Raw genomic sequence first — 26,684 nt, 5'->3', positions numbered from 1 at the left:
ACAGAGGCAGGGAGCAGGTCAAGATTATAGAGTTTGGGCTTTTTTTTTTTTTCCTTTTTAAAAGAATGTTTAAGTTCTAATGAAAAAATCAAAAATCTGTAACATTAGACCTTTCTCTATCACACCCGTAACCTGAAGGTTTTGCTTCTCCCTCCCTTCCTTCTGGAGCCAGAGGTATCCTTTCCACCTCCTCACCTCTATCTGCCGATAGTCACAGATGGCCTTCACAGAAATGGTACTCTTTAGCACGTGGTCAGGACTGCGTGGCTTTAGCTGAACAATGGTTTTTGATCTCCCAACAAGACTGGCAACGGAACTCTTGGACTGTATAAGCTGCTCCTTTTCATCCTACAAAGTGAGAAGAAACACAAAAAAGACATTAATGCTGCTACTCAGGGTGACTGAGCCAACAAAGAAAACTGAGTGCTCCACTCCCTCAGAGAATGTCATTTCTCAGTTAAGTAGGGATCCTTGGTGGAGCCATCTTAGAAACACAAAGATAAAGAAAAAAGGAGAGGATATTTGTCTTCTACCAAGTGCTTTTATACTCAAATTGTTCAGCTTTCTCCCTGTGCCCTTTTCAATGAATCATGAAGCCACATGCAAAAGTAATGAAAACACAAAAACAAACAAAAAAAAGAACTGCCAGCTGCCAAATACAGCTACACACAGCTAACAAGGGATTTCCCCAAATAAGGTTCAGAAAGCATGGAAATTTAAAAACAATAATAACAACATTGCTGTCGCTATTATTATTATTCGCTTTCTTACTGGCAGAAGCCAGTTCTTGCCTTCTGCTTAGGAGAAGCTAGAATTGTGCTCTTTAAAGAATTTTTAAATAATCATACCTCCCAAGCTCTAATACTAATATTTCACTTTCTTAAATTGAGTCAAACTTTCTAGAGAAAGATCTTAGCTCTTCCACCAACAGTTTATAAAGCAATGCTGTTGGTGGAGACATGACAAATGATTCAGGGTTTACCTTTTAGGGTCTTGCTGTGCCATGCTCATGTAAATTTGAATGGTTTGAAAGAAGTATCATGCAAAATTGAAACTCTCAAGTCTCTGCAAACCCAATTATCTTAAAAACTAATGAACTTCCTGTCCACAAAATTGGTAGCAATGTACTACCAATTGTGTTAGAGAGTAAAAGATAACTTTCATGTATTACCAGGATGTGTCAAGCCCATTTTGAGGTATATAAAGTCCTTAGAAGAGGACTTTCTTAGGATGGAAGTAGATGTGATGAGAGTAAAGAGTTAATAATGTTAAGAAATGCCATTAAAGAATTAAGAATATGCAAGTAAAGAAAAAGAAATGCTTAAATAAACTACCTGTGCCTGTCCCCGGGAGCATGATTGGAAGAAATACAACTTTAACTTATTAGTTAAGAAAGAGGAATGGAATATATCAGGGAGACAGCCACACTGTTCCGTACTTGACAGCTGGTCTACCCATTTCCGTTTCCTTGCAATAAAGATGTCAATTTCTGTCTAACCCACAGCCAAACATCTCAAGCTCCAGAGACCAAGTGCTCAGCGTGGTAAAAGTTCTGAAAAGAACCAGAAGCCATGACAGATGCTCCCGAACCTGACGGACAAGCTGAGGAAAAGCTGAGGAGCAGACCCAGGTGACTTCATGCCCAGATGACGCCGCCAACCCGATGCCCCTGACCTGGAGAGGAGGGAACAGAGCAGCGACCCTCGAGAAGAGAAGATATGACAACAATTGCAGAGAAGTTACCCTAAGACAGGAAGGTACTCTGTGGAAGGGAGGAGATAATAGCCAAGGATTATTATATTCCTCCTTCAAACTTGAAGTACCTCCAAGAGAGACATTCTAGAGACAACATCTAAAAAGTCAGGCTTTTATCCTTCATTCCAAGTTCATTAAATTAACAGATTATTGGCCCGGGTAAAACACTGAATGTGAACCCATTCATAGGTTAATAATACCTGAAAGTGTAAAAATAAATCAATAAATAATCAACTAATGTTCACAAATACCCAACTTTCACCTACAAAAATGTTTTGGGTTCTCTGGTTCTCTTATTTATAATTTTCTACTGAAATGTGGGAATCCTCTGGCTTCTCATATAGAAAAAATAATTTCCCTATTACACTCTTCTATCTTAATTTGGGACGTAGCTGGGGCCTTGTCCTGCCAACTCTGTGTAATATGCATTCAATACACGTAAACACTCCTGCTCTGATTTTATTATCAGCATTTCTGAAAGAATAATTCATTGGAGAAAATGAATATAAAACTGATTTGGAGTAAATACCGGATGCAAAAACATTTTCTCAAAGTTAATACTGCTACATAAATTGGACAAATATTGCATTATATCTACATAAGATTTTAACGTCATCCTTAATTAAAATCAATATTCTAATACCTCATTTTGGCAAAACAAAATTACCACAGAGGAAAAATTTGGCTCAGGTCTAGTTCATTGGTTTGGTTTTGTTTTAATTCTCTTTGCATGAGAGAGTGAAAAAAGAATTTGATGTCAGTCACCTAATCCCCTTCAACACTATTTTTCATGCTTTACACCTCATCTTTGGTCCCAACTTTTGAATTAAAATAGGAACAATGCAAAGACAAGCATAGTGGGCACTAAGTGGCTCAGGGGAAGAGGACTAGGCCTTTACTTCAATAGCATACCCAAAGGAATCTTATCAGCAACTTCTTTAAGGACAGAGAAGAAAAAAAGGAATAAGAACAAACTGGGATTAAACTTTATTTGAATGTGAGCTACATTTTATAACACTGACCCATTACCCTACAGCTTTCAAGGATATAAACAGCAGCAGCTGATATGGTTTACTCTGTTTCTCAGGAGTAATCATCCCTCTGAGGCAACACCCACCATGGAATCCTGGAGCAGGTCCTCGAGACGAGATAAGCTGGTATTGTGGTCACAAGAATATTTTCTTTTGATGGAGTCTTGGAGGTTCCTCAAGAATGACTCCAGGTCCCGTGCATCACTGAAGAACTGTGAGGATAAGAACGGGATCTCGGGCTCAACACATCACGACACACAGATGTTAACCAAGAAAAAGCAATCTCACTGTAATTACTCTCCTGGATTGATGACACTTCATTACAAAATCCGCACGAGTGGAAACTGAGGGCTTAAAACACCACATCTGGGAAAATATTAGTGATGACAACCACAAAGCCTATTTAACCCTAGAGAAAAGTCAGTCAGCTTCGCCTTCTCAGAAACACTGCTAGTGAGGAAACTTGGCTGTGAGGTAAGCGTGTCATGAAAAGCCTAGAGGTTGAGTGATCAAACGTTCCAATTCACTGAAAAGATTACAAAATGATTAGCGAGATTATTTAATTTAGGGCAAACCCAAACAGAGGCAACGGCTTATTTCCTCCTCCCATCCTCATCTGAAAATAAGGAGTATGTTCTTGACTTTGTGATAGACTGAAGAAAGAAAAATGGTCCTGGGATTTTACAGCTTCACCCATCAAGAGGGAGGGTCTACTTCTTCCCTTGAAGCCGGCCCAGGTACGTGACTTGCTTTGGCCAATGACATAATAAATGTGACAGCAGAAAAAAGGGCTTGTGTACTGGGGCTCACTCTCTCTGGTCATTTGTGGGACAAACGTGAAGAAGCCTAGGCTAGCCTAACAGATGTCATGGCCTTGTACCCGATCACCCCCACCAACTATCAGACGTGGAAGTGATGCCATTTGCAACCAACCAGCCCCTAGCCTGCCTGCCAGTTGCCTGCAGCCATCCACAGGCTAAGCAAGATGAGAAAATCATCTTTTCTTCTCAAAAAATTAAAAATAGAACTACCCTACGACCCAGCAATTGCACTACTAGGTATTTATCCAAGGGATACGGGTGTGCTGTTTCGAAGGAGCACATGCACCCCAATGTTTATAGCATCACTACCAACAATAGCCAAAGTATGGAAAGAGCCCAAATGTCCATCAATGGATGAATGGATAAAGAGGATGTGGTGTATACACACACACACACACACACACACACACACACACACACACACGAGTGTTACTCGGCAATCACAAAGAATGAAATCTTGCCATTTGCAACTACATGGATGGAACTAGAGGGTATTACGCTAAGCAAAATTAGAGAAAAACAAATATCATATGACTTCACTCATATGAGGTCTTTAAGAGACAAAACAGATGAACATAAGGGAAGGGAAGCAAAAATAATACAAAAACAGGGAGGGGGACAAAATAGAAGAGGCTCTTAAATATGGAGAACAAACAGAGGGCTGCTAGATGGGTTGTGGGAGGCGGGATGGGCTAAATGGGGAAGGGTAATTAAGGAATCTACTCCTGAAATCATTGTTGCACTACATGCTAACTAACTTGGATGTAAATTTAAAAATAAATAAATAAATATATAAAATAAGAATATCATCTTTTCTCATCTCAACTGAGCCTAGCCCAAATCACCAAACCACAGAGTCAAGAACTAACTAAAGGATTACAGTTTTAAGCAGCTGTGCTTTGGGAGTGATGGTTTACACAGTAAAGTGGTGGTTTAACTGATATAGATGTGTTTTTCACCCTACCTTTTCCATGTGCAGGCTTGTGTGGACACACAGGTACATACAATTGCTTGCCAGAATGGAAAAGGGTATTCTCCTCATCTTCTCTGATGCTCATGCGTGCGCACGTGTGCACGCACACACACACACACACACACACACACACACGCACACAAAGTTCACATACCTGAAAATAAGCAGTATTCTCTTTTACATGCTGCTCAACACACAAGCATAGCTGCTTCATCCACTGCAACTGGGACTGGACGGCAGCGCTGTAAGCCTGCAAGAGCCAAGCACACGCACAGAAGGGCAGGGGTTTAGCAACATACATGTGCAATGCTCTCTTCCAAGTCCAACTCTGCTAATGACAGGCCAACAGAAGATACATGGAGATGCTTGACAGGCATCTGTGGAGTGCTTCCCATGAGAAACAGGCTTGTCTTTCATCCAACATGGGTTACATAGAAAAGGCCTCTTCCACACTCAACTGCAGCTATAACTGACCCTTGAACAATGGAGGGGATGGGGGCACCAAACCCCTGTGCAGTCGGAAATCCACACATGACTTTTGACTCCCCAGAAACTTAAGTGCTAATAGCTTACTGTTCACTGGAGGCCTTACTGATAACGTGAACAGTCAACAAACACATATTTTGTATGTTACACCTACATATACTGTATATATACTATATGCTTACAATGAAGTAAGCTACAGCATAGAAAATGTTACTAAAAAAATCATAAGGAAAAGAAAATACATTTACAGTATCCTACAGTATTTAGAAAACAAATCCGCATATAAGAGGGCTACGCAGTTCAAACCCATGTTGTTCAAGGGTCACCTGTAAGTGATCAGCAAAACCTGTGCATGAATAAATCCCTCCCAGATTCCCCCACTCTCTCTCTCTTCTCTGGGCAAAGGCACCACACCAACAAGAGACAGGATCTGCCTGCATGCCTATTTAAAATATATGGTTCAGGGGCACCTGGGTGGCTCAGTCGGTTAAGCGTCCGACTTCGGCTCAGGTCGTGATCTCGCGGTTTGTGAGTTCAAGCCCCACATCGGGCTCTGTGCTGACAGCTCGGAGCCTGGAGCCGGTTTTGGATTCTATGTCTCTCTCTCTCTCTCTGACCCTCCCCCGTTCATGCTCTGTCTCTCTCTGCCTCAAAAATAAATAAACATTAAAAAAATTTAAAAAATAAAATAAAATAAAATGTATGGTTCAATAGGAGTCAATCTCTCTTCTAGTTTCTCCTCCTATTCTCATTTGTTTGTAGTCTTTCAGGGGCTGGGATAAAGAGAGAAGATCCTAGGGGCGCCTGGGTGGCGCAGTCGGTTAAGCGTCCGACTTCAGCCAGGTCACGATCTCGCGGTTCGTGAGTTCGAGCCCCGCGTCGGGCTCTGGGCTGATGGCTCAGAGCCTGGAGCCTGTTTCTGATTCTGTGTCTCCCTCTCTCTCTGCCCCTCCCCCGTTCATGCTCTGTCTCTCTCTGTCCCAAAAATAAATAAACGTTGAAAAAAAAAAAAAAATTTAAAAAAAAAAAAAAAAGAGAGAAGATCCAAGACAAATGATCACTGACACTTCGTTCAGGTGTTTCAGCAGAACGAAGTCTCTGATTTGGATGCTTCCACTATGACCACCCTAAGCACTTGACCCTCACACATTCTCAAGTCACATACCTCCACAGTCTGCTTGGCTGGGTGGTTCTCAAGTGACAGCAGCTCTGCTGTATCTTGTAGAGACCGAAACACATCCTGTTTCTCCTCCAGCTGCATTGTCAACTCCTGAAAGTTGAATTCAACTAGATGCAGTAAGTGCGATTAAGGGGAGAGGAGCAATAAAGAAAAAGTTGTGTTCCCTGCCCCCACTTTAAAGGAGCCTCCAACACAGGGTTAGTGCCAAAATGAGAGGAATAAATAGCACATGCCAGAGGATTTCGAAGAGCAAAAACGCTAGAATTACTGGACAATGATTTACAAAGGATATGGGGCCTGGGCCAGACCTGAAAAAGCAGGGGAACACAGGTGAGCAATGGAGACAGAGGAAGGAGATAACTTGGCAGGAGTGGCTGGTTCACGTCCCATACCTGACACACCCTGAGATCCCAATCAGTGACTCACTGGCTTTGCTCAGACTATTCCATCAGCCTACAGTGCCCTCCTCTGGTTTTAGATTCTGTTAACACTACAGGACCCAATTTAGATGCTAGCTTTTCTATAAAGCTGGGTGCTGATCCTTGCTGTCACATTTGATCCCTTCTTTCTAAGCACTTTCTTTTTATCTTTATCATAGCCTGATGTCCATTCTCAGACAGTTTACTGCATTAGAGCATTTACTCTTTCTTCTTTACTTTAGAAGAATCATATGCTATTCTCTAATCAGAAGTTTTTATTAAAAAATATTTTTTTAACAGTTATTTCTTATTGAGAGACAGAGCACAAGCATGGGAGGGACAGAGAGAGGAGACACAGAATCCGAAGCAGGCTCCAGACTCTGAGCTGTCAGCACAGAGCCCGATGTGGGACTCGAACTCACGAATGGGAGATCATGACCTGAGCCAAAGTCAGATGCTTAACCGACTGAGCCACTCAGGGGCCCTCAGAAGTTTATATTTCTTTAAATCTAATGGAATTTAAAAGTATCTAAAGTAAGTGTGAATAAAAAAGCTTCCTGGGGCACCTGGGTGGCTCAGTCGGTTAAGCATCCAACTTCAGCTCAGGTCATGATCTCACCATTCGTGAGTTCGAGCCCCGCATCAGGCTCTTGCTGATAGCTCAGAGCCTGGAGCCTGCTTCCGATTCTGTGTCTCCCTCTCTCTCTGCTCCTCCCCCACTCACACTCTACCTGTCTCCCTCTCTCAAAAATAAACATTAAAAATTTTTTTAAAAAAGCTTCCTATTTGCATAGAGTTTATAATATCTTTAAAAATGCTGAGATGTGGAAATATACTTATAAAGAAAACAACCCCATTGTATTGACTGAAGAAAGAAACCCCATCGTATTGACTGAAAAAGAACAAATGAGCGTTGTTGTTGTCCAATATTCAATTTCCCTTCCCGTCTTACAAATGAAGACATTTGACCAAAAAATTATTAAATGAATTTAACAGAATTCAGAATATATGAAAAGCCAAGAGTATGCTTCAGTTAAACAACAGTAAGCCCTATACTAAATGCTTTGCCCATATTAGCTTAGTCAATCTTTTATACAAGTCTTTGAAGTGATACTATAATCCCATTTCACAGAGGTCCAGAGAGATTAAATGACTGGCCCAAGGTCACAGAGCCAGTTAGTGGAGGAGTAAGAATTGGAACTCAGGTCTCTCACTCCAAAGCCTACCATCCTAAACACAAAGCTATTCTGAAACAACCCGACTTGCAGTCCAATACTCTCATTGTCCAAGACACTGCCTTTCTAAACGCATTCTAAGTAAATTAATTCTAGGACTTGGTTTCACCTCTCTCCATGTACACTTCTCACATGCACAGATGCATTAAGCAGGGGGTTCCTATTTCTACCCAGAAGAATGCAAATCCAGAAATCCAAGTTCTCAAAAGATTAGCCTCTCTCTGTCTCCTTCTGCTATTACATAAATATGACAGGTCTGTTGTGCTAGACTCACAGAGAAGTAATTTCTTTTGGCTGAGATATTGGGATTGTTGTCACTCCAATCATATGCGAGTTCCTCCTCCTCCTTCTCATTCAACCAGATCAACTCAGCTGTAGCTCTGGAGACAAATTTATGCAGGCTCTGAAGGTGCCTCATCCGGAAGCTGGAAGTTTCCTAGACAAAGCAGGGATTACACGGTTAGACTGCCAGGCTTTCATCTGTAGAAGATAGCACATGTGACATCAAAGCAAAGAATAATGCAGGAAATAAATTTAGCCTTGATTTTCCATCTCTGGGTGCTCCTCATGGACTCAAATTTAAATTTAGTACAAGTTTAGCACAGGACTCCCAGAGCCCTGGTCAATCCTAGCAAGAAGTTACAACTCACCAGGCTTCTGTGGGGCTCCCTGAATAAAGAATGATCCTAGGCCTGTCCTATTCTGGACAATCTTGAAAGATGGGAATGAAGAACAGATAGAAGAAGAGTCTCCTTCCTACCAACCTCAAACTTTTTGTTCTGGTGTCTCAAAGCATATACAGGCACTGCTTTGGTAAGACACGGAAACTGGGACAGGTTCTACTTAATTTAAACTTTCTGGGGCAGTGATTTCTGATCCACTAAGAAAATTGAGAAAATGTTGTAATACATATGAACAATTGCACAGTAAATGATATAACCTAATAAGCAGAAAACCAAAACAGGGCCAAACCGCAGACTTTCTGAATTAGGGAAGACAGTTGTTTGGAAGGAACTAGACAGCCCATGAAGAGAACAAAAGAGTCAAAACTCACCTTCAGTTTACAATACTGTGTCTCCAGCTTTCCAAGAGTTTCAACATAACTGGTATGGAAATTCTGGGACATTTTTCCCTGATAAAAAATGAAATAAAGATGTATTAGAGAAAGAGTAAGTAAACTATATGTACAGTATGTTTTCAACTATGTCTGCACATAGTTAGGGACTGATTACCCCAGAAACAGAAGTTGAGATAACAGATCTCTGGGTCAGGTTTTAAAGCCTGGAGAAACACTGTATTTTAACTAACTTGAATTTAAATTAAAAAAAAAAAAAATTATGGGTCAAACCAAAAAATAGACTCTTAATGCTAGAGAACAAATTGATCGTTACCAGAGGGGAGGTGGGTAGGGGGACGGGTTAAATAGGTGGTGGGGATTAAGGAGTCTTGTTGTGGGGGCAGCTAAGCATCCAACTTTGGCTCAGGTCATGATCTCATGGTCTGTGGGCTTGAGCCCCACATCGGGCTCTGCGCTGACAACTGCAAGGCCTGCTTGGGATTCTCCCTCTCTCCCTCTTCTCTCTGTCCCTTCCCCACCCCACTCAAAATAAATACATAAACTTAAAAAAAAAAAAAAAAAACTTAAAAAAAAAGAAAAATAAAGAAGAAATTAAAAAAATATTTTTATTCCCAAAAAAAAAGGAGTGCACTTATGATGAGCACCAGGTGATGTTTGGAAGTGTTGAATCACTGTACTGTATACCTGAAACTAATATTACTCTGTTAGCTAACTGGAATTTAAATAAAAACTTAAAAAATAAAAATAAAAAATAAAGCCTGGGGCAGCCATGAGTGAGGGACAGTTTAGTGGAGTGAACACAGCTGAGAGACTTTGTGCCTCCAGTAACTCTGGGAGGTTTCTAGCAAAACTTATGCCTGATGATTCCCAAACTACTCGGCTGCTTTTTTGCAGGGGAAAGTTGAAATTACAAATGGGAAGACAGAATGAGTGAGGGAAAGACTGAGTGAGTAGTTTCTCTATTCCAGCACGCCCTACAGGCAGGAGGTGAAGTGGAAACAAGATGAGGTTTTGGAGCAGGACTGTTTGGAAACTGCACCCACCATGCACTGATTCTGACCTTAGCTTTCAGAATTGCTACTCCTTTTAGTAAAAAGAGGTTAATAAAAATACCTTGCTCATAAGGGCATTTCAAAGAGCAAAAGAGACACTTGATGTGGAAAGGGAATTTGGTGGAAAGCGCTGCTCATGGTTCTCATTCTTTTCCAGAGCCTCCTTCTCCCTAGAGACAGCTGCACTGTGCACGCTACCCCATTACCCATCCCACCCCACCGTACCCCGCTCCGTGATGGATTCTGAATGCACACACCTCATACAGCCTGGCCTCTTTGACACTTGAGCCCAGTTCTTCCACACTGGTGTGGATGTGCTGTTGTGTCTCCAGCTGCAACTCTACACTAGGCAGGTCATTGCCCCACTCTGCTCGCTCCAGTTTCATCTGGAAAAGAAAAGATATGTATTTCATTGGTTGAATCAGCAAAAAAAGAAAATTTTCAGAACTGATGTTTGGGCAAGGGGGCTGAGGGTAGGAGACTGGGCAAGAGGACACCTAAGCCATCTCCATCACGGCCTCTTATAGGAAAACATGCCATTATCACCCCCAAAGAGCTGGAGACTAAACTCCAACTCCTGCAGCAGGGGCAGCCTTTTGTTGCCGCATTACGGGATACATTCCTGAATTCACCAACCAGAAAGGTGTTTCCAAAGGCTGAAGGTTAACTTTACAGTTTAGGCATTTTCCATTATGAAGCTCTGCATTTCACAATCAGAGTGGATATAAGAAAGAAATATCTGAAAATATTAAACTTCATTCATGGCATCAACTATTGACCAGTGGCAGGTAATATTTAAATAGCTTGTCTTTGGATGTTTTTATTTGTCACTACATGGGGAATCGGCCATCAGGGCATGGGAAGAATTTCATGTAAAACAAACGCATTAGAAGGATAAAAAGGACAGTATCGAACTTGAACCACTATTCTGGAATACATGCATGTACAGCCCCTCAGAACTGTGAGGCACAGCACTGCTTAAACTCCAGAGGGAAGACCAACAACAAAGAGTGAGGGATAAGCTCCTCTGCTGATGAGGGAGTTTCAGAAAAGGTAACTGAGATTTATAGACTCTGTAATTTCTCCCATGAGCTCCACTTAGAGTACAGTTAACTGAAGGGAATGATTCCCAAAGGGCTTCCAATCAGAAAAGCCTATGCTATCCGGTGTGGGACTTTTGAGGATTTGAGCTGACCCTACCCATTTAACATTTGAGAAGGGGGCTTGGGTTCCAGGCAGCATTAATAATTTAGAGTTTACCCAAGGGGCACAGAGCATCCTGGCACTCCTAGACAAGCTGCTGGGTCCAGTAAACCTTAACACATTGCATAAGCATTTGGAACATACACCCACCTGCATTTCTTCTACCCAAGACAGTAGTTCATACACAAATCGAAGATTGCCTTCATCCTCAGAGGACGAGATAGACACAAGTTCAGCACGAGTCATGGGTTTTCGGAACCAGGAGGTAGAGGAAGAATGGGTTCCCTTGGTCAAGGGTTCTGCCTTCAGATGAGTAGTGGTTAAAGTAGAGGGTGGAGCCAATTCAAGTGAAGTGAAATGGCCCTTCCTATACAAGTTTGTGCACTCTAGACGCAGGGTGACCAGCTCGTCTTGCAGACGCATAACCCTGAAATGGAGGAAGAGAAAAAAGGAAGACACTTAAATCTATAATACACATTTTTTTAAGTGGGTTCCACAACCAATGTGGGGCTTGAACTCACAACCCTGACATCAAGAGTTGCATGCCAGCCAGGCGCCCCTGAAACGCACTTTTTTAAGATAAAATATTCCCTATCCGTTTGACAAGGATGAGGTAAAAATAAAAATGAGATCATATCAGGAAAAGTGTTTTGAAAAAAGAAGTGTTATAGGAACACAAGGTGGTTTTAACATCTTCGTCGTTCAGAGTTGTTGAGGCAAATGCCAAATTACAGTGTTAATTGGAGGGAGGCAAACCAGTATCTGTTTATGTAACTCCTGGATGGTACAACAGAATAAACATGGATTAGGGACCAAAAGACATGAGTCTTAGTCTTGGTCCTGTACAAACTGCGTGACCTAGGTGATGCCCATCCCCTCAATGGGTCTTAGTTTTCTCTACAAAATGATGCGTTCGATCGGCAGCAGTTCTAACCCAGATGTGGTACTGCATCCCAGTAGGTCACCCTGAAATATGTGTGGGTGTTATAAGAGGCCACAGTGATTAGGGAATCCTACAGGTACTCAGTGGGCAGGGCCTGCAATAAGGGGCAAGTGTCCTCCACCATGAGAATTTTCCTGCCCCACATACCTGTAGTATCCCCACCAAGACACGGACCTCCAAGACCCAAGTTACAAGATTCAGTGCCAGACTCTTGATCTGTGAGCCTCAGCGATAAGCAAGCCCTCTATCTGAGCCCCGTGCTCCTCACCTAAAAGCCAGCTCTTCCAGCTGGTAGTAATTCTCATCCCGTAGGATCTGGAGGTCCACCTGCAGCTGCCTGATGAGACCCTCACATTCCTGAATGTACATGATGACATCTGACTCGCACTGTACCGGTTGTCCCGATTCCAGGTGAGCAGCGTCCTAAGACAGAAAAGGAGTAATAGGAGTGGGAGAATGCCAGTGCTCCACCCACGAGGACTGAGGGAGCCGCGTGTGAGGAAGTGACACAGCTGGATTTCTCAATCGTGAATCTGGACCATCAGCGCACAGGGTGAGAAGGGGAGAGACAACACAGACACTCACAGCCTGCAGTGTATTCTTAGCTAGTGTCAGCTTCTCTTCACAGTTCAAAGCACCATTCTGGATTTTGTTCGCAATCTGTAGCAGCAATTCCAGCCTATAATAAGATAAAAACCATAGTCATGTGCTGGGCTCAAAGCGGCCCGGGTGGGTAACATCAGGTTGCCGTCAGGCCCTGAGCCCACCTCTCCACAGCTGGGCGAAGCGACTTCTCTCGCTCCAGCATCTCGATGATGAGCTTTCCCCATTCTTCCTCCACATCATTTGGGTGGTAACCTTGAGGCAGTTTAATCCGGCCAAACTCAATCCACACCTGAAAAATCCCAGAGACACTCTTTTAGTCCGAAAACACAGCCGTGCCCTCAGGCCCACTTTTACATGTTCTTGACACATGGCTTCTGGCATATTTACCCAGCCATCAGCAGTTTCTCCTGTTGTCTAATAAGAGAAAAGAACGGAGTACTTAGCAGTACCTCACCTCGAGGTAAGAGCAAAGAAACCATCTCCAAAATACAGGGACTACTAGCTGCTCTAAATTTTTTCATTCCTTCTACGTTTTCCATAAATCCACCTGTCCTCTTACTAACTCCCATTCTGGAAAGGCCAAACGCTCAAACCTACAGCTTCAAATTCTCTAGGAATGAAAATATGGATGGAAGTCTCTCTCCTTTCCATCTTAGGGAGAGGATTCGCTTCCCTCTGAAAAACAGGAAAACTCATTCATAAAACTCAGTGTTTCTGAATAAATGTCATTTTTCAAAAGCCTCTTTCAAAAATACAGATGGATGATGGTACCCATTTACCATAAATTTTCAACACCAGCCTAAAAGTGATGTTGATTTGTCACCCTGAGAATATTGCTATTCATGCAGGTTGGGAAGAGCATGCTGGCAATCTAACAAAGAAATAACAATCAGGCAAACCAGCAAACCCCAAGAATCAGCAAAGGGTAAGTTTCCTTACCTCTAATAATTTATATAATTCCTCAATTCTTCCTTTTTCTCTCTCCTTGGCCAGAATTTCTGTTTCTTTGAAGTGTATATATTGGTTATAAAGTGCCTACAAAATTAATATTTGGTGAATGAATGGATGCATGCAAGCAACCTGACCCACTTTGTATACCACCTCACCCCAGGAGCCAGCAGCAGAGAGCTCTGAGGCTAAATCCCAGCATTGAACTTTATAAAAGACAATTTAGGTCTGTGACTTTACCTTTAGTTCAACAGGGTTCTGGGGAAAAGATTTATCTGACATCAGTATTGTATGCTGTTTGATCCAGGGAATGAGGGAGTCCACTCGGCTTTGGTATTCTTGCCACCTGGAGTCTACTTCCTATTGCCAAAAGGTAGATATCACACACCTTCTGATTAGCGGTACACAAGACAAGCACAGGAGACAGTAGCTCAGGCCACCCCAAACCACATAAAATCCCTTTCCTCTCACTGCCTACACAGCTGCTCAGCCTAATGCGTGGAGTCCCAGTTTCAGAGCTCCTCAAGGGCTCTCAAGATGGGATTCAATTTCCTGACACTAGAATAGTCTATGCTGGATGCTACAAAATTAGCAATATCTGGACTCATTCCCAGGGACCAAAGACAATGACCATGTATAAAGATGATGTGGATTCAGTTTGCTCTGTATAAAAGTGCTCCACATACAGTGAGTGCTTGAGAAACAAAGTCTAATCAATGCATTCCGCCCAAACATATCAAAGCCAGAAGGTATTTTAGGAAAGTTTTCTTTTACCGTAGCACTGATCCCTTCTCCACCCTCAGGGACTTTAGGGAAGGCATCATAAATTGAAGACACGTAAGTGATCACAGACTTTTCATCTGGAGATGGCACATCCACATCTGAGAGAAAAAGGGAAAGAAATTTCTTAGAACAGAGGGAGCTGCCAGCAGAAGGACAATGAATATAAGCCAAACAAACTCAACACCAGTCCGCTCTCACCTTCTGCGTCCAGTAAGCGGGTGACCCCCAGTCTTTCTGCTACTTCGAAAGCTTGCTCCAAATTCTCACGGTTGCTTTGGATTTGTACCCTTTCCATATCTACCAGATCAGGTCTGTAAAAGTCCACCAAGGCACGTGAAAGGCCTATACATCACACAAGTTCACACAAAGCAAACCTCTTAGAAGTACCCAGAGCTGGAACACACTAATTACATTAGAGAGAAAGCAAGACGTTTAGAAAGATACTAATCCCATTTTTAATTACATGCCAGGAACCCAGTGCTCCCTCATCCTAAACCCATAACAGCAGGTTGGTTGGATTTTATGGGAAAGCCAGTATAGGGTGAAAGCTGGGATGTGTTTATGATCATTAAGAGTGCAATAAGTTTAATTTTTGTCATCAAAATTCCTATCTTCCTCACTCATCTCACTCCAGCCAGCTGCTATTCCTCATCCACTCCAAGTAAGCACCCACTTCAGACCCTCTGCACTTGCTGTTTCCTCCAAGTGAAGCCCTCTGACCCTAGGAGGACTGTGTGGCTCGCTCCTTTACAGCTCTGCTCCAGCACCCTAATCAGAGAGGCCATCTCCAGCCACCCGTCCCAAGTACAACAAACCCCATCACTCTCTACCCCTCTACTGCACTTACCACCATATAACAGAATGCATTTCTTTGTTCACTGCCTAGTAAATAAACTCCATGAAAGCAAGAGCTGTTGTGGTTCTGTTCCCTGGTGTTTGTACCCAGTGCCTAGAGTAGCAGGAATTCAATACATACTCCTTTTTGAAGTGAGAAAATGAGTCAGAGTGTTGATCCTTGGTTCAGGGAAAAAGTGGCATTATAACTTATTGCAAGCAAGATGAGAAGAAGCTCCTCCAGGCACAGTGAAATCCCACTGCATTTACCTGTATCGGTGAATAAGTGCATTGAACATCTTCCCATCACTCCAGCAGGAGGAAAAGTTGGTACATTTGATCCCTGTGTAACCAGCTGTCACCTTCTGGGTCCACAGGAGAAGCTTCTCCTTGGCTGACATGTCCCCTGATTCTCCACTAATGTAGATGTCAGAGATCTGCCAAAAGATATGGCACGGGTACTTTAGCATAAATAAGAAGAAGCCTTCTAGCCTTCTCTTCTTCATGCATATGGCTCTTAGAAGAAGAGGGAGATCGAAGGCTGGTACAACTTTGAATGACAACTCTAACAGATATTCACTCTGTTTGGTAGTCAGAGATACAAATTAAAACCACGAGAGGTCATTTTTCACCTATCAAATAGGGAAAGTTTTTTGTAATGATATTAGTTAGTACTGGAGAGAATACCTAACACTGGACATTCTCACATATTGTACCAGTGAGAATACACATGCCCTAACTCCTCCAGATGAAGTTTTGAATCAAAAGTCTTAAAATACACATATACTATACTTGATAGGAAACCATCAGAGACACACACACCAAAAAAATTTATACAAGAATGCTTACCAACATATGATAAATGTTACAGCAAAAAGCTATAGAGCTTAAGCTCTAATAAGGGATTGATTGGTTACAAATTAATAGCACATACACAGGGTGGAATTGTTTGTAGCACTATAAAAAGGTATGCTTTGGCAAATCTTAATGACAAAAGAAAATGATCACCGTATGTTATGAAAAGAAAAAGAACGCAAACAAAACAATTTAATAGCGGTTTTGTTAAAAGATATACAGAATACCTAAATATATAGTCATATGTACATACATATATATACATACATATACATGCACACAAGGTATGTGATAAATGCATATATGTACATGATGGTAAATAAGGGTAAATACAGGAAAGACACCAAACGAATCATCACAGGTATCTCGTTAAGTGGTAGCATTATAGGTGATATTTCTCTTTCCCAAATTTTCTATATCATGTACATTTTTATAAGAAGAAAACATGTTAGTTTACAAAACCCCCAAAATCCAGCACAGGAACTACTTAGAGAGAGGACAGTTTGGGAGAGAAGAAAGTGCATGCCTTTGGTTCCATGCAGACCTGGGTTTGAATCTCAACTTCAAAAACTGTAAGCTGGACCTCAGTCATAACATCTGTAAAGTGGGAATAATACCTACTACCTTTTCTCAGGATTGCTATGATAACCGAGATTATATACTACAGCACCCAGCCCAGACATAGGGCTATGCTCAACAGAGTTCTGTTTGCTCTTCCTTGTATGGATGATGGTCTTCCTCCAATTCTTACTCCCACATAACACTAAATACTATCTTGAATTACTGGCTATTATTTCATACATTTGATCTTATCTCCCCAAGACTATATAGGTTTCCCGGGGAGCCAGTACCACAGCTAACAATCAGAACTATCTAAAATTCAAGAGCAGCCCCAAGAGAGAGAGAGAGCTCCTCGACACAGGGCATGTTCAAGAAGAAGCGGGGATGTTGTGAAAGAAAAACTTCCAACTCTGAAACTCAGCGATCACGTTGCTTCCGTATATCACCCACTGCACCTAGTGTTGTGTTAGTTATACGCTGGACATTTAACACATTTAATTAATGATTATTTAGTTTAAAAATAAAACAATAAAAATAAACAAATGTATTTTAGGGTAAGGTCTACATAGAATCCCGAGACAGGCTACTTTTTAGACAGCAAACTTACTCATTAGCGAATTCAAAACAGTCTGTAGTATAACCAAACAAGTTTGAGCTCATATCAACAATGGTTGTCTCTCCTGGAGTGAGACTATGGATAATTTTATTCTCTTTTTACTTTTCTTTTATTCAGGCTTTAAATACTGAACATACTTTACATTTATAATGAAAGCTACAAAACAATATTTATCAATAAGAAAAAGAAAAAGCCTTTGAGTCAGAGAGACAAGCACTGGAAAGGAGGTATTTACCAGGAACATGACTTCACATAAATAAATGACCAAAGCTTCTTGCACCCCATCTTCCCTATATTTAAGATAAAACAATAACTTTATCATACAGTCATTATAAGGATTAAATAAAGCAATGTAGGTAATATGCCTAGAGAATGTGCATTTCCTTTCCATCATAATAACACACCATGCCCAGAACAACTTGGGGGCCAGGTGCTTTGGGCAGGGAAGGTACAAGCATGTCAACAGAACACCTGTCTCTTAGCTGTCTCCATCAGGTGCAGCACTGTGAATGGCGTAGCCTCCCTGGTCGTCAGTACACGGGAACAATCAACAATAAGGCACTTTCAAGTCTCTGAATACTAAATTTACAAACTCAACTCATAGCAGATAAGATTAAATCAGGTGAAGATACTCTAAAATTCAGGGGAAAAAAAAACAGGGCCAAGAACTTTCATACTTTATTGGGTATACAAGAAAGCTGAAGACTCCTAAATATTACTAAGATGCCTAAGAAAGGCTATGGGAACAAAAGAGCATGGGTGGCCTTCAAGGAGTTTGGAAAAAGGAAAGCCATAAGTGCTGCCTCCAAGACAGTGATGGTGAAATGGTGGCCTAACCAGGAGATCCAGGATTCCTGTCCCCTTGACAGGTGTATTTCTACAGGAGAAATCAGGCTGCCAAACTTTGATGATGCCAACTAGTAAGATCAGCCTGCAAATCTGTCCTCTCTACCCACTGCCTCTTTGCTCTGACTCCATGTTCAGCCGACAACCTTCCATTATTATTTGCTCACGATACAGACATCCTAAAGCGACAAAATGCACAGAGTGGTCAATTCAAATACTGTACCACTTGGCAGTTATAATTCATACTGTAAATTAATTAATTTACATCAATTAATCTCTAGCCAGTATGATCACTGTGATTCAATCCCCTAGAACTCAGTCAACAACAAGTGTACCAAAAAAAAAAAAAAAAAAAAAAAAAAAGCAGAGTTGCAAAGCTGAGGGCCCAACAATGGATCATGGTACCCAAGCTATCATCCCGTGACTGCAGTGACAACAGCTCCTCCCTGATACCAATTCTATTCCAGTTCTCCTTACCAACACTTGGATGTGCTGATTTCAGTGGCCAGATACCACTCACCACTGACAGATCCCAGCACTTCCACTGCAGCCGCTTCAGACACAGTAAGGTAAAACACTGCCAGGAACAGGACAGGTGGAAGTGAAAAGGGATACAATTTGAATACACAAGATGAAATCTGAGTATTTGGGCTATTTATTTTTTTAAAATCCCAGTTAGTTAATGGGTATTTTATGCCCAGTACAATCAGTCAATCTCTCTGGTGGCATCCTATCACAGTATTTTTGTATATTGCACTGAAAATAGTTCATTGAACAGCTTTACTTCAGATTTCCCACACAGCTATAATGAAATAGGGAAATGTCTGGATCCCTCAGGGAAAGGAAAAATACCCTGTTTGGACTAGGGCCCTTCCTAGACTGCGCTGGATGAGAAAAATAGGATTCTCATCACAACCATCTCAGTAATTACATTGGGCTTCTGTCCATCTCTTCATGCAACGTTCACATGTGATGTACACGGTGCTGTCCTTGGGGCTATGCAGAAGCTTCCACCTTAATCTTCCAAATACAGAAACCCGGCTTCAGTGTCAGAGAGCTCTCCCCCTCATCTGGGTTTTTAAAAATGAGCCATGTATGGGGCGCCTGGGTGGCGCAGTCGGTTAAGCGTCCAACTTCAGCCAGGTCACGATCTCACGGTCCGTGAGTTCAAGACCCACGTCAGGCTCTGGGCTGATGGCTCAGAGCCTGGAGCCTGTTTCCGATTCTGTGTCTCCCTCTCTCTCTGCCCCTCCCCCGTTCATGCTCTGTCTCTCTCTGTCCCAAAAATAAATAAACGTTGAAAAAAAAAAAAAATGAGCCATGTAGGGAGAGAGGACAGTCTCAACACCATCCCAGAGACTATGCGTGTCTACCTGAAGTCTCTTTCAACCCATGCTTTCCCAGGCTCAATTAATTCCTTCTCTGAAGTGTATCTAGAAACTTAAGGTGTTCCTAATAATTCAGTAAGTATTTATTAAACAACATCTCATCTGTGTTTAACATTATTCCAGGCACCATGGAGAAGAACAAAAAAAGTCAAACACCATTTATTCATTCTGTTATTTCTTGACAACCACCATATAATAGGAGCTGCATTTAAGTTCTTTCATCTCAAGATAAAAAAGTCAAACACCGGGGCACCTGGCTGGCTCAGTTGGTAAAGCATGGGACTCTTGATCTAGGGGTTGTAAGTTTAAGCCTCACACTTGGGGGGGGGGGGGGGGCGGGGCGGGTAGAGATTACTTTAAAAAAAAAACTTAAAGAAAAAAGTCAAACATCAATTGTTTATTCTATTTTTCTTGACAACCACTATGTTCTAGGAGCTGTGTTGAAGTTCTTGGTATCTGAAGACAAAAACATAACCTTGGGCCTCAAGCCCAAGCAGTTTAGCAGGGGAGACAATATGCCACACAGATCAATGCTGTGACACAGATAAGCAACTAACCTGAAGGAGCATGCTGAAGAAGCTCTCTGAGATGACATTTATGCTGAGTTTCAAGACAGAAGTAGAAGTTAGCCAGTTGAAAAGAGGGAGATAAAAAAACAGACATGTTTGCCTTGAAAGAATTTAGGTGGCAGACTCCCTATCTGGCTAAAATAAAGCTACCCCATATAAGGTACTCCCCAATTTTTCCAAATGACAACAGATGGATGGAAGAGAGGAAGGGAGAAAGGGAAGATTTGTGGTCCTCTTGCATATATAAACTTCTGGAAATTTTTTTAGATATATACACTTATTTATTTATTTATTTATTTTAATTTTTAATGTTTATTTTTGAGAGAGAGACAGAGACAGAGTGTGAGTGAAGGAGGGGCAGAGAGAGAGGGAGACACAGAATCTGAAGCAAGGTCCAGGCTCTGAGGTGTCAGCACCAAGCCCGAGGCAGGGCTCGAACTCACGAACCGCGAGATCATGACCTGAGCCAAAGTCAGACGCTTAACCAACTGAGCCACCCAGGTGTCCCTATACACATATTTAAAATTAAGTAATATATCTAATGCATTAATTTAGAATTAATGCCACTTGCTGTGATGAACACCGGGAAGTTGTATGGAAGTGTTGAATCACTATTGTCCACGTGAAATATTACAATGTATGTTAACTAACTGGAATTTAAATAAAAACTTTTTAAAAATTAGAATGCTTTTTCTACTTTTCCATTTCATAAAACCATGTTATCAAACCTCTTCACATGCATCTTTAACATCAATGTCTTTTTCATCAATAAAGCTACTTTAATTAAAAAAAAAAAACAACTAAAGCTATTTTTTGAGTGAATATTCTAGAAAACTTCACCTACATTTCTTATTAAAATTTCTGAGACACAACAGCACTTTTTTGAATCCATGTTGTCACTGGAAATTCTATCCCCAGCCACAAGAATCCAGTTGCATAACATTGGATTGGGTTTTTTTTTTTTCATTTATTTATTCTATTGGTATTTATTTATGGTTTCCATAATGTGAACACTTGCTGTGTTTTTTATAAGTGATGTGAGTGATTTTTTTAAAGTTTTTAATGTGATTAAGACTTATACACAATTACATCCAACACTTCAAATTAGGAGGTTTATAGTCTGTAAAACAATAGTCTGTAATGAAAGCCTTCTTAAGTTTTTGGTCTTTTTTGGTTAACCAATTATTTCAGTTGATCCCTATAAAAGTTGATTATCGACTAAACTAGCAGATGGTGACACAAATTCATTCATTCTATTTCATGAGCTGTATTTTCAGTGGGGGCCCAATAACAAGAAAAACTTGACAAAGAGAATCCCTCTTTTCTGAAGGTTAATTTCTGGAGGGAAACAAAAATCTTACCATCTATGTAGCCATATGTGGGGGACGGGAGGGTCACATGAAAAAGTTATGCTAGGGGCGCCTGGGTGGCGCAGTCGGTTAAGCGTCCGACTTCAGCCAGGTCACGATCTCGCGGTCCGTGAGTTCGAGCCCCGCGTCGGGCTCTGGGCTGATGGCTCAGAGTCTGGAGCCTGTTTCCGATTCTGTGTCGCCCTCTCTCTCTGCCCCTCCCCCGTTCATGCTCTGTCTCTCTCTGTCCCAAAAATAAATAAACGTTGAAAAAAAAATTTAAAAAAAAAAAAAAAAAGTTATGCTGAAGGCCCCAAAGAAGCAACTGTAACATAGTAAATAGTAATATCCAATACAGGGGCTCAGCAGAATGAAAATTCATCTGGGTTAGAGGGATTAAAAATCATACTTAAAGAAGTGTGATTTAAACTCATCCTTGAAGGATGTTATCGAAGGGACAGGGAGAAGAAAAGAATTCTAGGTAGAAGGTAGATGCCAACAAAGACTGGAAGTTGAAATAAGCTGAAACTGGAAAAGATGGTTAAGGGGTTGACCTGGTAAGATAGGTAGATTTGGGGGACCTAGGGACCTTAATCAACTGATTAAGCATCTGACTCTTGGTTTTAGCTCAGGTCATGATCTCACGGTTCGTGGGTTCAAGCCCCACATCTGGCTCTGTGCTGACAGTGTGGAGCCTGCTTGGGATTCTCTCTCTTCCTCTCTCTCGATGGCCCTACCCTACTCATATGCTCTCACATGTGTGCTCTCTCTCTCAAAATAAATAAATAAACTTAAAAAAAAAAGGTACGTTCAAATGGAAAATTGACACGAGAGAAAGTCAGATAGATTATGGAGGGTTAGAATATCAGACTGAGGAGTTTGGACTTTGTAAGTCTTTATAAGTCTCAGAGAACAGGACTGGATGTAGGGAGCGAACAGATACTTGATTCTCATGTCCTGAAGTTCCTAGCAGACCTCATTCCACTACAGAGACAGCATCGGACTGAAAACTTCCATCCAAGAAGCAGGTGAGGGCATAGTGTGGTTGTTCACTACAGATGCCTGGCTGGTTACAGGGATCTAATTGCAGCTGTGTTTATTACCAGCACCTGAGTTAGGCAACAGTCATGGGGTGCACCTTTCAGCATTCAAATTCAGGGTCTAAACCCTAGGTCATAAAATATGCGCATCCTTCAATTCTACTAAATGCTGGTAAACTGCTCTCCAAACAGTAGTTCCACTTTATACTTTCACGCACGAAGAGATTTTTTCCATCACTCTACATCTTCACCTATACTTGGTATTTTCAGACTTTTTATTTTCTGATGGGTATAAAATACTATCCTGTTTTGATATGTATATCGTTGGTTACTACTAGTGACAGAGACGTGTATGAGGCATCTGGGTTTCCTTTTTAGTGAATTGTTTATTCCTGGGTTTTCCCCTATTTTTCTACTAGGGTGTTTACCTTTTTGTTTATTTGTAGGGATTCTTTAAATACTACTACTAATAACTAGCATTTATTGTGCTTCACTGTATTAACTCATAAAATTCTCACGACTCTACAACGTATATACTACTGTTATCCTCAACTTACAAATAAGGAAATTATATCGCAGAGAAGTTAAGTAACTTGCCCCAAGGTTCACTGCTAGTAGGTAGTAGAGCTGGAATTCAAATTCAGACGATCTGGCTCCACACTCCTAACCACCTTACTTATACTACATTTCATAGATTTTGAATATTAATCCTTTTTCAGAATATGCATTATGCAACCATTACCATTATTTTTCTTAACTTAGCATTTGAAATGGAAAGTTTCAAATACATGCGCAAAGAAACTGAACAGTCTAGTGAACTCCTATGTACCCATCACCCACTTTCCACCATTTCAACTCACAGCTAATCTTATTTCATCTACTCAACCCACTTCATGCTCCCCTGATATTATGAAGCAAACCCACACACATGGCATTTCTTCCATAAATACTTCAGTGAGTAGCTCTAAAACATGAGGACTCTTTTTTTATTATTATCATTTTTAAGTAATCTCTACACCCAACGTGGGGCTTGAACTTACAACCCTGAGATCGGAAGTCACATGCTCTAATGACTGAGGCAGCCAGGTGTCCCTAAATCATGAGGATTCTTTTTAACATAACCATACCACCACTGTTACACCTAAAAATTCATGATTCTTTTTTTTTTTTAATTTTTTTTTAATGTGTATTTATTTTTGAGACAGAGGGAGAAAGAGCATGAGCAGGGGAGGGGTAGAGAGAGGGAGACACAGAACCTAAAGCAGGTGCCAGGCTCTCAGTTGTCAGCACAGAGCCAGATGTGGGGCTTGAACTCATGAACCATGAGTTCATGACCTGAGCTGAAGTCGACGCTTAACCGACTGAGCCACCCAGGTGCCCCTCATGATGATTCTTTAGTAACAATTATTTGGGGGGGGGGGGGAGATAGAGAGAGACAGGCAAAGGGAGAATCCCAAGCAGGCTCCACACCCATCACAGAACCCAACTCAGGGCTCCATCTCACCACCACGAGGTCATGACCTGAGGCAAAATCAAGAGTCAGATGCTCAACCGACTGAGTCACCTGGGCGCCCGTAGTAATAAATTTTTGAAAAAGAAAAAAGTCCTTTCTTAACGAAAGCTCCTTTCTTAAAAAAAAAAAAAAAAAAATTTTTTTTTTAGTGTTTTGTTTATTTTTGAGACAGAGAGAGACAGAGCGTGAGCAGGGGAGGGGCAGAGAGAGAGCGAGACACAGAATCCGAAGCAGGCTCCAGGCTCTGAGCTGTCAGCACAGAGCCCGACGCGGGGCTCGAACTCACAAACCGTGAGATCATGACCTGAGCCAAAGTCAGAGGCTTAACCAACTGAGCCACCCAGGCGCCCCAACCAAAGCTCCTTTCTTAACTGTGATTTTAACTGCTACATTCGTCTAATAGGATCATCTGGTTAATTTTGCTTTCTCCTCGCCAATATTAGTAAAACAATTCCCTATAATTAAAGAGGAGAAATGGGAAAGGGATACTTGTAAACTGAAAAGGCTGAGCCCAGAAAATAATATACCAACCAATTTCCTCATCATTTCTAGCCCACAGTGTTACCTTACTATCACTCAAAATTGTATGGACTCTAAGGTTTCATGGCAAGGACACTGGTATACAGCCATGTTCTTCATTCAACAGAACCCACTAACAGTGTGGACAGGAGACTGGCATGGGAGCCAAGACAGGGAGGAGGAAGGGATTGTCAGTAATTTTCCTTGTTCCAGTAAGCCAGGTATTCTGGATACTGATGGCAGCTGGCAGTAGGGAGTCCTCCTAAGAGAAGGCTTGTGCCTGACACTCCGACCCAGCTCCAAATCCCAGTCCACTTATCATTCTGAAAACTGAAAACCATTTTTGTTAGCTGGTCCCTATCATCCCATTTCTGTGTTAACTATTTTCTGACAAGGGAAGTATCAACTACAACAGGTGAACAGTAAAGTAGACCATTTGTCTTCTATTATCTAAACCCCACACTCGGGGCACCTGAGTGGCTCAGTTGGTTAAGCATCTGACTTCAGTTACAGGTCACGATCTCATGGTTCGTGAGCTCAAGCTCCACATTCTCTCTCCCTTCCTCTCTTCCTCTCTCACTCTCTCTGTATCTCATGGGATTCTCTCTCTCCCTCTCTCTCATAAATAAATAAAACTCAAAAAACAACAAAATAAACCCCACACTTGGCAAGAATCACAGTCAGTTCCCATTTCTCTCTATCCCTAAAAGAAATAAAACCCACTGCGAAGTTTGTGTGCAGCCACAGCAAACCCAACCCTGGCCCCATGTCCGTCAATACACCTTGGGCAATCAACAGGAGAGACGATAAAGCCTAAGTTATGCCAAGGACAGGCAGCACTCCAGAACTTGAACTGTTTCCTGAGGAGGGTTACTACTCTAACATATTAGAAACAAAAGAAGCACCAAAAAGCAAACAAAAAAAATCAAGTCTGTGGAACTGCCAGCTGTCTCCTCTTTAGGAAGGAGCTGGAGTGTGACCAGCAGCAGCTGCTCCTCTGACCCCTGTGTCCTCCCAGGGCAATCACCCTCAGCAGAGGGAACGCACATTCCTGTTAGATGCTCCCACTTGGGGTCTCAACCCACAGTTTACAGGAAGCCTGCAGTGTCTTCTGTCTCCCTGGCGGCTGCTGTCCTCGAGGCCTGTGAACAGCATGCTGATAAGGGAGCAGCTCCCTGAAGAAGTTCCTGTAGAGATCAGTGAGGGATTCAGGCCTCCTGGCCTACAGGACTTTCACTCTGAAGGGATTTCACACTTATCTTGAGAAGGTACTTCTTATCTGTGATACGGGATGGTCAGTCTGTGGTCCCTGCTTCACACGATGGGCAAGGAGCCTCAGAAATGTGTCAGCCATCTGAGCTGATGCTCAGTCACTGAACTTTTCAGCCTGGGCTATAACTCAGTGGTCTGGCTGTGCCTGCTCTGGAAGGGTCGAAGGGATGGGATGCCCAGAAAATATGACATACCAATTTGATTCACACATTGAAAACAGCAAAAGAATCACACTGCTGTCACAGAAAAGGTTTCTCCCACCAATCTTTTCTTTAAGACTCTGCACAGAGCTGTTCTGTGGAGATCCCATAATAGAAGTGCCTTGATTGCCTATGGACCATTATCAAGAATAGATTTTCATTAGGAGTTCTTTAAAATTTTACACTTGAAACTTTCTGAAAATCTCACAATTACAAGCATGTTTCCTAAAACATTATGATGCCTCCAAACCTCAGCTTTAATACTAATGGTATAAAAAGAGCAGTTTAGGGGCGCCTGGGTGGCGCAGTCGGTTAAGCGTCCGACTTCAGCCAGGTCACAATCTCGCGGTCCGTGAGTTCGAGCCCCGCGTCAGGCTCTGGGCTGATGGCTCAGAGCCTGGAGCCTGTTTCCGATTCTGTGTCTCCCTCTCTCACTGCCCCTCCCCCGTTCATGCTCTGTCTCTCTCTGTCCCAAAAATAAATAAACGTTGAAAAAAAAAAAATTAAAAAAAAAAAAAAAAAAGAGCAGTTTATAGCAAAACTGCTCTATATCCACTCCATACAAAGAGCTCAAATACTCATACACTCCACCTCAGCAGCCTCCACTGC

The 26,684-nt window shown here is 41.9% G+C and overlaps 1 protein-coding gene across 39 annotated transcripts in view; it reads right to left on the bottom strand.

Annotated features, from left to right (window-relative positions):
- Positions 1–26,684, bottom strand: part of MACF1 (microtubule actin crosslinking factor 1) — a 336,214-nt gene that overhangs the window by 144,474 nt on the left and 165,056 nt on the right. For 21 of the 39 annotated variants that reach the window (XM_045482240.1, XM_045482241.1, XM_045482252.1 and 18 more), the window contains 17 exons: positions 15,618–15,784; positions 14,712–14,824; positions 14,505–14,611; positions 13,971–14,090; positions 13,722–13,817; positions 12,944–13,071; positions 12,762–12,855; positions 12,445–12,599; positions 11,384–11,660; positions 10,288–10,416; positions 8,955–9,032; positions 8,175–8,336; positions 6,232–6,336; positions 4,735–4,830; positions 2,873–2,998; positions 1,335–1,340; positions 196–348 (listed from right to left, as the gene is read on the bottom strand). In XM_045482240.1, coding sequence (XP_045338196.1) covers positions 196–348; positions 1,335–1,340; positions 2,873–2,998; positions 4,735–4,830; positions 6,232–6,336; positions 8,175–8,336; positions 8,955–9,032; positions 10,288–10,416; positions 11,384–11,660; positions 12,445–12,599; positions 12,762–12,855; positions 12,944–13,071; positions 13,722–13,817; positions 13,971–14,090; positions 14,505–14,611; positions 14,712–14,824; positions 15,618–15,784 — 2,112 coding nt within the window. The remainder of the gene's footprint in view (positions 1–195; positions 349–1,334; positions 1,341–2,872; positions 2,999–4,734; positions 4,831–6,231; positions 6,337–8,174; positions 8,337–8,954; positions 9,033–10,287; positions 10,417–11,383; positions 11,661–12,444; positions 12,600–12,761; positions 12,856–12,943; positions 13,072–13,721; positions 13,818–13,970; positions 14,091–14,504; positions 14,612–14,711; positions 14,825–15,617; positions 15,785–26,684) is intronic. The other 18 variants (XM_045482265.1, XM_045482251.1, XM_045482266.1 and 15 more) reach the window with 1 other exon arrangement.

The sequence above is a fragment of the Leopardus geoffroyi genome, chromosome C1 (assembly GCF_018350155.1).
Source record: "Leopardus geoffroyi isolate Oge1 chromosome C1, O.geoffroyi_Oge1_pat1.0, whole genome shotgun sequence".
NCBI lineage: Eukaryota > Metazoa > Chordata > Mammalia > Carnivora > Felidae > Leopardus > Leopardus geoffroyi.
The sequence above is the reverse complement of the archived record's forward strand: the minus strand, read 5'-3'. Positions and strand labels throughout refer to the sequence as shown.